Consider the following 13,496-nt stretch of genomic DNA (forward strand, 5'->3'; position numbering starts at 1 on the left):
GCTGAACCTCGAATGTTCTGGAACACGATGGAAGCGCCTAAGCTGCGATATTCGCGCTTATAACGATCTCGCTCGTTACTCCCCTAGGTATCCGATAAGGGAAACAATTGCGTACTAATTGCTGAAATGCAAGTTACTGGCATATTTAAAAAAACAAGTGTTTTAATATATTATATGCACTTAAGAGGGAACTTATTATACGACAAATTTGCAGAGCCACGTCACCACTTACGGACCACAACCGGAATATGAAACCGCATAAAAACTACACGCCGTATCGCCCGTTCTAAATTTAGCCACGAGCGAGGCGTTAAATAACAAATTGAAACTGGAATATTCGAATGACGACATGCTCGAGCTGTAAGTGCATTTCTTTTCGATCACTCGTCGATCGGCAAGTGCTCTCGATTTCCTAACCGTAGGTCGATTTGTTCCAGTGACCCGTCGGAGGATCAGAAGAAAAGACACGCCGGCGGGAAGATGCGCTAATTGAGAGTCCGCTCGTTAGCGATGCTCGCTTAACTGTACACCATCTTCGTTCTCCAAACAACTAGACGAGATCGGTAAGAAAGAGAGACGTCGTTGGGAAAGTTCCCACAGATCATCGCGCCGTGTTCCCGTTTAATGCAACATAGTTGGCAACCGTCTACCTTCGCATTTCATTACGCCGCTCTGAATGACACCTGAATATAACGAGGCATCCGCGCACGGCGCACATTGTGCGCACCTCTATCAAGTATACAAGTAGTTCCGCTCGCCCCTCCGTCGGGGCCTAATCCGCCAGCCGTTGTTAACGGCCGACAAAAAGACGATCTCGCGGGGAGAGAGATAAGTATCTGGCGCACGACCCTCATATATCACCGTGAATAAAATTGCATTAATTGCGTCTACTTAAAAAGGAGCGGCCTTTGTAGATACGTACGGGCCGGGCTAACGAGCGATATGAAAAGGAAATCGATAGAGCGGTACATGATACACCGAAAGAGGAACGAACGTAATATTATGCAACCCGGTTGTAACGCTATTATACCGCCATTGCCCGGCGCGGCGCGGCGCGACGCGACGCGACGCGCCGCGCCGGTCGCGCGAAGCCGTTGCGATCTCTAATGCGAGCGGCGAATTCTCTCATTTATCTTCTTCTCTTCTTTTTCTCCCTTCTTCGCGATTATGTGCCTCTAGATCGTCTCCGCGCGACCCACATCCAAAACACGACTCGGCGAGGCGCGTTAAGACCGAATCAGACTAGCAATTGTTGACTCGGATTGGATTGGCGATTAACGATTGTCCTTTAGCCAGTGAGAGCGAAGCAGCCAGCAATTTAATCAGCTCTCATTGGCTAGAAGACAATCGTTAATCGCCAATCCAATCCGAGTTGGCAATTGCTAGTCTGATCCGGCCTTAAAATCGAATCAGACTAGCAATTGTTGACTCGGCTTGAATTGGAATTGACGATTGTCCTTTAGCCAGTGAGAGCGAAGCAGCCAGCGATTTAATCGGCTATCATTGGCTGGAAGACAATCGTTAATCGCCAATCCAATCCGAGTTGGCAATTGCTAGTCTGATTCGGCCTTAAAATCGAATCAGACTAGCAATTGTTGACTCGGCTTGAATTGGAATTGGCGATTGTCCTTTAGCCAGTGAGAGCGAAGCAGCCAGCGATTTAATCGGCTATCATTGGCTGGAAGACAATCGTTAATCGCCAATCCAATCCGAGTTGGCAATTGCTAGTCCGATTCGGCCTTTACGTTACGTAATGTTTGCGTCTCCGATTGTCCGCCGGCGACAATCTCGCCGTTCGCGTCGGAATCGCACGTTCTCGCGTTATCGCCCCGGCGTCGCGGCGCGTGAGTCAATCCCGGGCTCTCGCGTGTTTGCAAACACGCGTCGCGCCGCCGGCCGGGTCTCCCGGCCGCGCCTCCGAAACTCGTAAAAATAGCTGTCGCTCGCCTCTCTCGAGAGCTGATAAAAAAAAATCTACGCCGGAGCGAGACCGCAAGGTCACTCCGAGTTGCCTGCGCAGTACGGAAATCCCACCACGAGCGCTTTCCGACCGGAGAAACTGCGTTTCAGCCATTTCGGCGTGGCGCACGCACGCAATTTCGCAACGTTGGGTCACGGCGCCGTCCCCCCCCCCCTCTCTCCCTCCCTCTCCTTCTCGCTCGCAAAATATTTTCGAAAACAGTCTGCTTAATCTGCTCATTAATGACAACAGGTCTCCGTCACCGGCGATAGCAGAAATTGCGGGCATGTTACAAACAGACGTGCGAATCGCGTCTACTCCGGGTCCGCGTAAATCAATCATCCTGCGAACGCGATTCCTTCCGGAGTAAAATAACTCGGGCGGACACGAGCCCAAGGTTGTCCCATAAATCGCATCCTACGAAGTAGGTCCTCCGCGGCGTAACTTCGTTACGCAATAGACTCCGTCGCTCTTCTTTTTTTTTCTATCCTGCGTTCTCCCGCAGGTTCGCCTTTCGAGATACGAGACAAATACGACGACGCGCACGCATACTGCCGCACGAAGCGGTGACTTGACGAGGCTACGGCCACGTTGTATGTACAAACGGTATTATATCACACACATATACATCGGTTGACCGTGCTAATGGCAGCGGGGGCGAGAGGGGAAACGGCGGCATTCTCTCTCCTGTGTAGGTTGGGAGGTATGGTGGCCCCCCTCGCCCCCTTGCCCCCCCAGTCCCGGCTGAGCTGAGCGAACGTGCCAGAAATCCCGTCGTCCCTGCCGGGTACCCGATCAATACTCGGTATTTGCTGATTTCTCAGCCATGGCGTGGAAAAAATACGTCGACCGACGTGCCGATCGACGGGACTCGTCGCGACGATGCCGATTATCGCGGTCCCAGGTGGGCCCGGGTAGCCGGCGGGGCCCAAAACCGTCGATCGCGCGAAATTGCGCATTATGTGACGAGGCGGAGTGAGGACGCGGTCGGGGATCTCGAAGCTTCCTCCGCGTTGCGGCGACGCGGCACGCACCTATATAAAGCGGCCGGCCGGCCAGCCGCGGCGCATTCGTAAACAAACCCTGGTTCAGTTCGGACGCTGCGAACACCCGAAGACCCCCTTCACCCTCCACCATCAGTGTAACACACTTCGGCTTCTTACTTCGTCGAGACCGCCGGCACGGGAAAATGTAGGCGAGCGGGCACCAGGTGCGGAGCGCGACAGTTTACCGTAGGTATTTCCCTAAATTTTGGGGGTTTTCCCCCCTCTTTTTTCCATTTTGCAAAATTCCATTGTTCGATCTATTCATCTAATTCAGATTTGGCGTGTAAAATCTTATCGCTTCAATTTTTACTGTCAAAGTGACGAGGATGGTCGAGGTCATAGTCGAGCTCTGATTTTAATGGGGATTTAAATGAGGAAAATAATTTATTTGTGCTGTAATTATTCATAGTCCAAATTAGAAAATAACAACACAAGGAAGGGGAGCGCGTAAACGTATGTTAACGTTTAATGTTGTGGTATTTCTTCTTTTTAATTGATAATCTTTAAATTATACACATTTGTAAATTGTGTTATTGCTTGCTATTAAATAACTATTCTCTCGGGGATCTTAAGTTTAATTGTTTGCGTCTCTCTCAGAAATTAATTATCTCTCTTCCAAAACTAGGATTAGAAAGAGACGAGGAGAGAAAGTTAATTAAACGGAGGCTAAAGTTAACACACTGATGGCAGATACTCCGATAACTCGGATAAAAATCGCAAACGAGCGAAAGAAATTTACGCAACTCAAGAACGTCATAATTTCTACGATGTAACAAAATATATTTATATGCGCTAGAAAATTATATTTTTGTGAAATCAAAATTGGAAAATTGTTAGGTACGGCACGATTCTGTCATTCTCCAAAATTGTTTCGCCACATCCAGAATCGAGAAAGTAACAGAACGAAGTGAATGTCGGAATGAGAGTATCGGATAATGAATTCTTCAGTCGGTGGTAGTGGTGGTGGTACTAGTGGTAGTAGCAGTTGTTTCGACGGGAACCGGCTTGGCAGCTGGTACTCCCGTTTGAACAACATTGATGCGTCTTTCCGTGCCAGCCGGCGTCACGTTCTGAAAAACGTGAACGGAAATATAGCATTGTAATAATATACGTGCGACAATACCCTTAGGCTGGTATTACATTTGTACGACAAAGTTTCCAAGCGTGTTGATTGGCCGCTAGATAGAAAAGTTCTCGAGTATTTAGAAATTTTCTAACTTGTAGCCACTCGACACGCTTAAAAAAAATTTGTCGTACGACAAATGTAATAGTACCCTTAGGGCAGAAAGATTGTCGTAGCCGTTTACGACTCCGTCGTAAGACTTAAGTCGATGCCGGAGGTCAACGCACAAAGAATTGCCGTAGACGTGTGTCGCCTTGCGATGCGATGAATGCGACGATTAAGTCTTACGACGGAATCTTAACGAGTTACGACAAACTTTCTGCTCGGGCCGTTAGCCAATTAACGAATTATGAGAGCTATGTGTTTGTGTCTTTTTTTAGTGCACCCTACGGGGTCGGTGCTTGAACAATCCGTACGCGACGATAACAGCCGTGATTAGAATTTGAAATTCCTTCACGCTTTGAACAAATATGAGGAGAGAACTGCGATATACAGGTAAGCGCATAGATCTAGACACGATATGTTATGCATTATGGTAGAATCATGTCTGTGGACAATGAATTAAAATAGTTAAAAATACGACGATTAAGTTCAATGTACGAGGCATGTACTATAAATAATAAATGCGGCTTTGAACTATTTTATGCTGACAGCGAAAAAAGGTCTTTGTTCGATAATATAAAATTAACTTTTATGCGTTGGAATCATCGCAAAAGAATGATAAATTTGCAGTCAAAATTTAAATACGCCTAAATTAAAATAATTCCATGTTCGAAAAAAATATATACATATACATTTTCAATCAAATTCATTTTAGTGGTCTAAAAATTAAGAAAAATTATGTAAATAAATAGAGAAATGATCAATAAAATTATTTTATCGATAGTGATAAATTGATCGATATCGATCAATATTGATAGATCGATAAATTACGTAACAAGTTAAAAATACGTGATATTTGATGAGGGGCACTCGACTGTCGGCAAGGTGTCATCGATTTTAACAGAAGTCGATTTTTGAAACTCACCGAAAATGCAATTGCTCTCAAGTCTAACGTTAAGGGATCGAGTATATCGAGATAAGAGATCGTCTTATCGCAATGGTTTGTCGCTCGCGCTTTTGCATATAGTATCGCCGAGTTTCAGGAACTTGCTTTAAAATCGACGCACGCTGATCTAACGATACCGCGAATGTGCCTCGTCCACGCGCAAGAACTGCGCCCTGAATTCCGTAACGTTAACGAGACATGTTCTGTTTTGTAGTTTAGAGCAGACTCGTAGTGTCTGATCCAAAACCGTCGGCACCATCTGCCTCCTCTAGTACTGCACACTGAGGCGCAGCATTGGGAACGTCGGGATCGAAAAGCAAAAATCAAATATGTAACGTAAGCCGCACCAGCTATAACGAAGACGAGAGAGTGGAGGAGGAGGAGCGAAAGAGCGCGAGAGAAGATAGAGGGTGAGGTAGAGAGAAGCTCCGTTCGTTCGCGGTTGAAGCCGCGAATGAGGGAGCGAGGCGGATGTTAATGCGGATTGTCTCGGCTCGATCGAGCGTACCTTTTTGGGCGCCGTGATAGTTAGCACACCATCCGAGGATAGGGTCGAGGTGATGTTGACGAGGTCGTGAGACGGGGGCAGGACGTATCTGCGTACGAAGTGTCTGCTGATGTAGCCGTGCTCGTCCTGCTTCTCCTCATGCTTCGCCTCGATAACGACGTGATTGTCGACCGTCTTCACCGTGATCTCCTCCGGTGAGAATTGTTGCACGTCCAGTATCACCTGCGGATCAGACGGCACAGCCCCGCGGGAAGGGGGCTCGTCATTATCTCGCTCAGGATCCTCTCTCGTCCGTCTTACTGAGAACAGAAGTCTCGCGTTCTTCCGTGAGCGATCGCAAACGTAGCCGCCATGCATCCGTAAAGCAAAAGTTAAGTACCGATCACTCTCCCGAACGAGCTTACTCCGAAAACGATGGTCGACTTTTGAGCAATAAGACCCCGCCACCCCGTTTCTTGTATCGCGCGGATTAGCGTTTCTTTTACCCTCTTGGCGTTTCGTTCTTACCCTGGCTAACTGAATTTTCGTCCGGAAGAGGATCTCGAGCGCCGCCGCGCACGTCCTAGCTCATATTCTAAATCCGATGCACCGTATTCCAAAATACCGTACGCGTTAGGCGAGCTGTCTCGCGCACCACAATTCCGGCTTATCATCTAGAGCAACGCTTCGTTCGGTCTCACACTCGTCCTTTCATATCAGCGTTCAGGGAGCCGCCGATCAGGCCCGGTTGTTGGAGTTTCCGCGGCGAGCGAGGAAAATGGCGATTCGACTAACGTTCTAGATCCAATCCCGACCGGCAGATAAGCGTGTCGTAAAAGTACCGATTCTTTTTTCTTGTCCCGATTCTCTCATATGTATTCCTCCGCGTTTCTTTAAATTATCGCGCGTTATGGTACAAAAGCAAACCGGGAAGATGTAGTTGCCGGGCGCACCTACTTGTGTGACATTGTTCCCCCTTTTTTTTTTTACGATCCAAAAGAACGAGCACACATACAAGTAGGTGGATTCTTCTTTATTTACTGCGAGTGCGCGGTCGTGCAGGGAGCGATCGGTCGCGATCGCGGTACCTAGTCCCTTTGCGGCCGGCGGCTCGCTTCAGTGAGGAAAACATAAGGGATAAAACGATAAAACAAAATTAAAAAAAAACAAAAAAAAACAAAGAGCGAGGAAGATAGAGAGAGAGATGAATGACACTTTGACGAGGAAGCTTTAACAACCGATGGTAGTGAGGCAAGCTTGCCCGAGTCTCTCCGGATGATCCTGCTTAATCCCGGAGCTCGGCAAACGCGAGCGCGAAGAGATTAGCGGAGGATAATAGGCTGTGCATTTCGAAAATAGTAAATACCAAAAAGGAAAGAAAGAGCAGAAGGCAGGAAGAGAGGGAGAGAGAAATTTTCGCGGAGCGACCGCGCTCCGCGAACGGTCGTCGACTCGAGTGCTGCGCGCAGAGCGACATATTTTGTACAAATAAAGAGATAAAGGAAAACGAGTTCCGTGTAGAAGAAGAGAAAAAAAAGCACAAAGATCATTTTGTACAATTCTATTGTTGTGGGTATTCAAAAAGCATTTATTTTTGTATAGAGATTATAAACAGGCGGGGGGCATCGGGGCCCGCGGGTCCCGTTCGCGTGAGCGGCGCACCCTGAGCTCTGAGGGGTGCGTCGGCGCTCGTCGGGACGACACGAGCCTCGGTTCTTCCATTCGAACAAGACTGATTAAGCACGACGCGATACATCTACTCTTTCGGTTGCATATTTTATTCCGTGGCTGCTGCGCGCGATTTCTCGCGTGCGACTCTGAACGAGAGAAAAAACAAAATCACAAGACGCTAACGAACGGAATAGTAGTCACCTCGGACCTACGACAGGCAAACCGTGCGCGCGATTGCGCGAGGAAAAAATATCGCAGAAAGAGGCGGAGAAGTGAAAAATAACGAAAAAGAAAAACACACATACACACACGCGCATACACGCACACGCACACAAATATATATATATGTACAATAAGATTAAAGAAGGGGGAGGTAAAACGAGAACTGTGGTAAAACTGTGATTTCATAGAGATTCCGAAACCGGCGTGACTAACCGGAGATCGTGCAGCGCGATCGTCCTTTTTTGATACGCGTACCTTTCGTAGAGCACTTCCGGCAAACGAGAAGGATAACTTGGTCCCTTTAGACGGGAAATCTGCTAACACCGTGACTATTGCTACACAACCGGATTATACCCAAATAGGGCGATTAGACTGCTACCGATGCTGTAGAAAAAGCTAAACTCTTTTCGGCACAAATGTAATCATTGTAAAAGGGGACAGATAAACGCCTTGGACATTCTCTCGACGTGTCAGATTATTCGAACCTACGCGGGGAAGAGAAAGAAAAACAAGCCAAAATTTACTTATTCACATTGGAAAGGAAAAGAAAGAAGGAAAAGTCGTCCCTCCGATTCACTCGCCCTCCCTCGCCCAGAGGGCAGGTGCAGGAAACAACGTCCCCTATCCCCCCTCAAAAATACTCCCGAATACTCGTTTCGCCATCCCGATCCGTCGAAAAAGAAATAAAGTATCGAGTTGCCGCCCTCCCGGTCGACTTCGCGTCGCGTGCGCGATCGCGCGGTTTATGAGAGCGTAATTGTAACGCGTAATTATAATGCACAACGTATGCAAGCACGACGATAGAGACAGCGGCAGCCGCAGCAGATGTAGTCATCAGTTTTTCGGGCCTTCTGGTGTTCCGGATCTTTTTCGTTCGTTGCTTTCAGCCGCTCTTACCGACCGTTAAGTTTCACCCGTCTCTCGCGTTTCGTTTCATCCCCTGCCGGGGTTTCTTTTCCCTTTTGACAGCCCCGCGGCTGATTGGTCCCCTTCGAAAATAACGTTCGAGTAGATAGAGTCTCTATTTCGATTCTTTTCCGTTAACGCTTCCCCCCTCCCCCCCCCTCTCCCGTTCCTTCCCTTCCCTTCCTTCTCCTTCCCCCTCCCGTTCCCTTTCCTCCCCGGTTCCCTCTCTTTTTATTTTTCTTCTTACGAATGCGCCCTTTCGTCCTTACCCCTCGCGTCACTCCCCATCATCTTCGATTATTTGTCTCCTGCGACTTTTCTATATTTCGAAATTTAAATTACGATACGCTATTCGTTTTTTTTTTCGCTAGAAGATAACGTAAAGGAAAGTATCTTCCCCTATAATACACTTATTAAATATTGTACTTTTTTTTCGTAGGTTATCATTCGAGGCTCTTTGTATCCGACACAAAATTCATTTTGCGTCCGATACAAATCGCGCTCGCGTTATCAATATATCAAAATAAGGAGTAAAGAACCGCTAAAGAGTTTAAGTCGTGTCTTAGCCTAAGTTATTATCACGCGTGATCGAACACATTCCGTTCGCTGTTGCATCATCGAACTTTCTCGTGGAAATCAATGTAATTGTAGCGCACTAAGGCAGAACGATCTCGAAGTCACGAATTTGGAACCTGTCAGGTGAATCGCGTTACATGCACGACGAGGTGCCCATGTAATTTGACGAACCGAACACGTTCAAATTCGTGAGTTTAGGAGCTTTTAGAGCGAGTTGCGTATTTGTATTCGACACAAACGATCAGTAAGAACGTAAAAAGAGGAAAGGACCGTGACTAAGTTGTCGCACACAGTGCACCGGTTATATTTCGTTTGCTGTTGCATCACCGAACTTCCAGAGAGACAAGATAAATAACGATCATAGAGCCATAACCGATCGCCTTTGCGAAAGCGATGAATTTTAGGCGTGCCGCGACACGCTCTCACGGCGAACAAATACGTATCTGCAGCTTGCGTACATAAAATTGGGCGACTGATCGTCACCGATATATATTAATCGATATTACTGTCGAGTTACTAAGTTACGATAGATCGGAGGCGTGATAACCGAACGATCTCCAGGAGGGATCGGGAGGTAGCGACCTCGCGGCCGTTTTATCCAGTGCGAAACCAAACCAAGTTTCAAGGATCCAACGACGTCTTATAATCAAAGGGATAACAGCGTCCTTTATTCGCATTTGAATCTTTCGGAGAAAGACAGAAAAGGGGGGGTTGCTTCGTGCAAATTGATTCAGGCGATCTAAATCCATACGTGACACCCTCGGACGCGACAGCTGGGCATTCGATTGATTCTTGATTCTCGACTTGTCTACTATATGTTTTAGGATAACTGCAGCGTAAGATAATCGGTATTTCCGCAGCGCGTGTTAATCCTAAGCGTTAATCGCGTGCATATCATCCCGAATCGCGAGCCTCATGTCGACTTTTCTGACCAGCTTTCGTGAAACCGTGTTTCTTCAATCGTTCCGCGCCGGAAACGCAACGGTTGTAATTTTCCCCGCGATCTGAGAAAGCCAGTAATATCCAGCTAGCCGTGGACAGTTCCGCGGCGTAAGAGCGACGACTAAAAATACGCGAAAAACCCACCTAAAATTAACACGTTACGTCACACTCGCGTTCGGGACATTTTGTGGTAATTTTAACGCGCGTTGCTTCTTGTTTACGCTCTCTTGCCGCGCCACGAAATCTAATCGAGCGAACAGACATTTAACAGGAAATTATTGCGAATAATTGTCACCATTTTCACGCCACTTTGAGATTACGCGATAGAAGAGAGCTTCCAGAAACTGCAAGAGTATATGCACAAGGCTTTCGAATATTATAAGCAATTTAGTATAACGATATTCTTCTGAGGCGAAATTAGCGGCGATATTTGAATTGCAGATCAATCGAGAAGAGCTAACAGTCTTATCGTCCACTTGCGTTATCGATTATTATTACCGAGTCCATTATTACGTATAGACAGGAACATCAAATCTTCTCCCTGAACTTCTATTAGTTCTAAATAATTTTCGGCCAATTCCCATCTTTCGCAGGATCCTGCTAGCTTTAGCCAGGATCCTGCAAAAGATGGAATTGGACCGTTACACAGCAGTACTTCCGCCCTATAATATATCTTAAGTAAGTTTTTAATACTTTCCCGACGAAAACGCCACCACTGGCAACTCTACGACGAAAGATTTGATCAATGTCTCACGAATTAACTGCACGAAATAGGACGCGCGAATTATATAGTTTGCAAAATAAAATTGATCTTGACAAAAGGATATGTTGCTTCGAGTTCAATAAGTCCGTCTGATCGCAAGACACGCGCGCAACTAGGCTAGACCGACGCGTATCGAACGTGTGTCTTAGGAAAGTTATTCATTAAACAACCTAAAGTAACGTTAAGAAGCACTCGAACAGGCAGAGCCACCATTGTAATGTAAGGTTCATAATTTGAGGCCATCTTTCGTGTTTCGCCACGAGAAGATGAATCGTTTGGTGACAAAATAACAAAGATCACTTGACAGTGTAACGTCACGTAACATGGACGAGCACGATCGCGGGAAAGGACGTATTTTCTGGCCAGAAAGATTCCGTACACATTTTACTGCTCACTCTGTCGTAGTGAATCGACTAAATTGCTAATGCTATCCCTCTAACGAACGGGCACAAATAACAAACACAGAGGCAAGTGTTCAAAAACACCGGAAAACATCAGAGGAAATAAAAATAGTTTAGCAATTTTCTTCGGGTATAGTGAAAATAGAAAAAATAAAATAATGTTTCCTTGATAAGATACTTGGATTTATGAAGCACTAACGAAGCCCCAGTTAAGTGAAATAATTTTAATAAAAGACACTTGAAAAAACTTTTGTCGAGACGACCGCGAATGAACTAAAATAACGATAGAAATATAAAGTCTTCCAATATTTCACGGTTTCATTGCAGGCGACGTATAATCACAGACCGCAAAATTCTATCCTGCTCGCAAAGATTCACATTTGGAACTTACTTCAAACTCACAGAGACCTGCAGAAGGCAAAAAGAAGAATTCGCAAATTCACTTTCGATCTGATTGCACCGTGCAGTGTCCCGTTTCGTTGTAGTTTGGTATTGCGCAAAATCGATCTACAAATACCAACCTGGAAATTCTCATTGTCCAACTGGATCGTGCTGGTCCCGCTCGAATTTTGACGCGTCACGTTCCCCCATGGTCGGTAGTACCTATTCCCGAGGATCGAGCGTGCTGGCCGATCGATGCCGAGACCGGAGAGACTTGAGATCAGATCGTCTCGGTAGAGGCCAGTGCCGAAGTGCTGATCCAAAAGCCGCGAGGGACGCTCGAATTCGTCCCACCAATTGCGGAAAATGAGCGGCACAATTGACATCTGCGAACATCAGCGCGACAATCGCTAATGATCGATCGGCGCTTTTCGCTTGATCTTTAAAGGGTCGTTAAAACTCCGAAGGAAAAACAAACGAAGGAAAAACAAACGAAGAAAAAAACAAACAAAAAAAAGAGAGGAGAATTTTTCAGGGAAAGTGAAAAAATAAAATCCAGACGGTCCGGGCGAGAAACAAGAATGAATGAAAAACGAGTGAGAGAAAAGATTCGTACCACTAATATATATAGTACGCATTTACTGTATCATAATTATGATACTACAGCGCACACACGACGGCGTCTATAATGAGTCTATTCTGTAAAGATGCTCTGTAACGCTGTATCTCTGTAAGTTATGTAGTAGTGTAGAGCTGGAGGGAAAGCGCAAACATCGGAAAGAAGAAAGAGCTAACGGGGGCTACAGAGCTTATAGAAAATCTTCTTATAAAATGCAAGGCCTAAAACGAGCTTACAGGGCAAAAATCTTACAGAATAGATCGATAAGTTTTAATTAGGCTGCACGAAGGCTGCAATAACTCATTAATATTACTGATTGTTAGTTCTCTCGTTAGCATTATCGCTTGCATTATCGACACTGAAGTATTTAAGGATTATCGTTAAGCGTATAATTAATCTCTCGGAATTAATCTCGGAATACTATCAATATACACGTGCTGGCACACATCCGATTCTAGCGTAAACAAATTTATCACGAGATCTCACCATGGCCGAAGCACATCGCAGTTACAAAAGACTTATCGAAATCCAAGTCATCCATTTCGGAGTGGATGAGTCAGCAGATGCCGCATATGACATGAGAGTTCCAGTCGAAAATAAGTCCCAATCGTATCGACTTGACACAGTCCTTACTAATTCTAAGTCCTAATTAATCTAGGCTACTCGTTGGTTAACCGATAGGTTTTAGGGGAACGTAAGAGCGCGTTAACTGAATCCATTAATTCACACGTGCTGTACGGACGTTAAGCACTTTCGCTTCGTTAAAATCTAGCACACATTTGCGAAAAATTTTTCCACCTTCACCTCAATTGCTCCCTTTGACAGACTGACCAAAGCTAAATCTCTCTATAAAAAAAAGGTAAATTTAAACCGTCTTGCAACCATCGCACGATATAAATCAGACACTACAATTTACGAATATAATTTCCCTCGTGCGATAGAGAGACTTCGCGTGAACAAATTCGAAGATAACGTCTCGGTAAACAACCCATACAGCAGAAAGTTAAAATAATGTTGCTGAAACGTTGCGATATTGAATGTTGAAGTATAAATATCTTTTCTACGTTGAATCTAGGCTAATGTTTGTACATTGATTCTTTATGTTGCTGCAACGTTCAAACAATCTTGAACAAATTATTATTTTTTGATCCTCAAATAGATACTTAAAAAATGTATAATTATAAAATGTATACAATAATTTTGCAACGGTCAGAAATTTGCTGAGCTAAGATTGGATTATGTTAGCGGTATAATCCAATTCCAGTACTTCCAACAGTTGTAAAAAATATTCCGCTAAACGCGACCAATGTAAACTCAGTATAATTTAACAGTGTTTTCTGAATGTTGAATT

At 45.5% G+C, this 13,496-nt stretch overlaps 1 protein-coding gene and 1 long non-coding RNA gene across 2 annotated transcripts; one reads left to right on the plus strand and one right to left on the minus strand.

Moving 5' to 3' along the window:
- Window positions 1-2,989: 2,989 nt before the first annotated feature.
- Window positions 2,990-5,533, plus strand: LOC105568850. The gene is made up of 3 exons (XR_001009454.1): window positions 2,990-3,192; window positions 4,510-4,624; window positions 5,392-5,533. It is a non-coding gene; the product is annotated as an uncharacterized LOC105568850 (long non-coding RNA).
- Window positions 3,391-13,313, minus strand: LOC105568849 (protein lethal(2)essential for life). Its single transcript, XM_012024842.1, has 3 exons — window positions 11,667-13,313; window positions 5,686-5,907; window positions 3,391-4,076 (listed from the first exon to the last, which is right to left on the minus strand). The coding sequence occupies exons 1-3, from the start codon at window positions 11,910-11,912 to the stop codon at window positions 3,951-3,953; spliced, it is 594 nt and encodes a 197-aa protein (XP_011880232.1). The 5' UTR covers window positions 11,913-13,313; the 3' UTR covers window positions 3,391-3,950.
- Window positions 13,314-13,496: the final 183 nt, after the last annotated feature.

Source organism: Vollenhovia emeryi, unplaced genomic scaffold (genome assembly GCF_000949405.1).
Source record: "Vollenhovia emeryi isolate VEMERY1.0 unplaced genomic scaffold, V.emery_V1.0 DF939127.1, whole genome shotgun sequence".
Classification (NCBI taxonomy): Eukaryota; Metazoa; Arthropoda; class Insecta; order Hymenoptera; family Formicidae; genus Vollenhovia; species Vollenhovia emeryi.

Excerpts from the sequence above, each read along its gene's own strand:
- LOC105568849 (XM_012024842.1), bottom strand. The coding sequence starts at position 11,912 with ATGTCAATTGTGCCGCTCATTTTCCGCAATTGGTGGGACGAATTCGAG. Across the intron at positions 5,908-11,666 it reads TGGACAATGAGAATTTCCAG|GTGATACTGGACGTGCAACA; the intron begins GTTGGTATTTGT and ends TCTGATCCGCAG. Across the intron at positions 4,077-5,685 it reads CTATCACGGCGCCCAAAAAG|AACGTGACGCCGGCTGGCAC; the intron begins GTACGCTCGATC and ends CACGTTTTTCAG.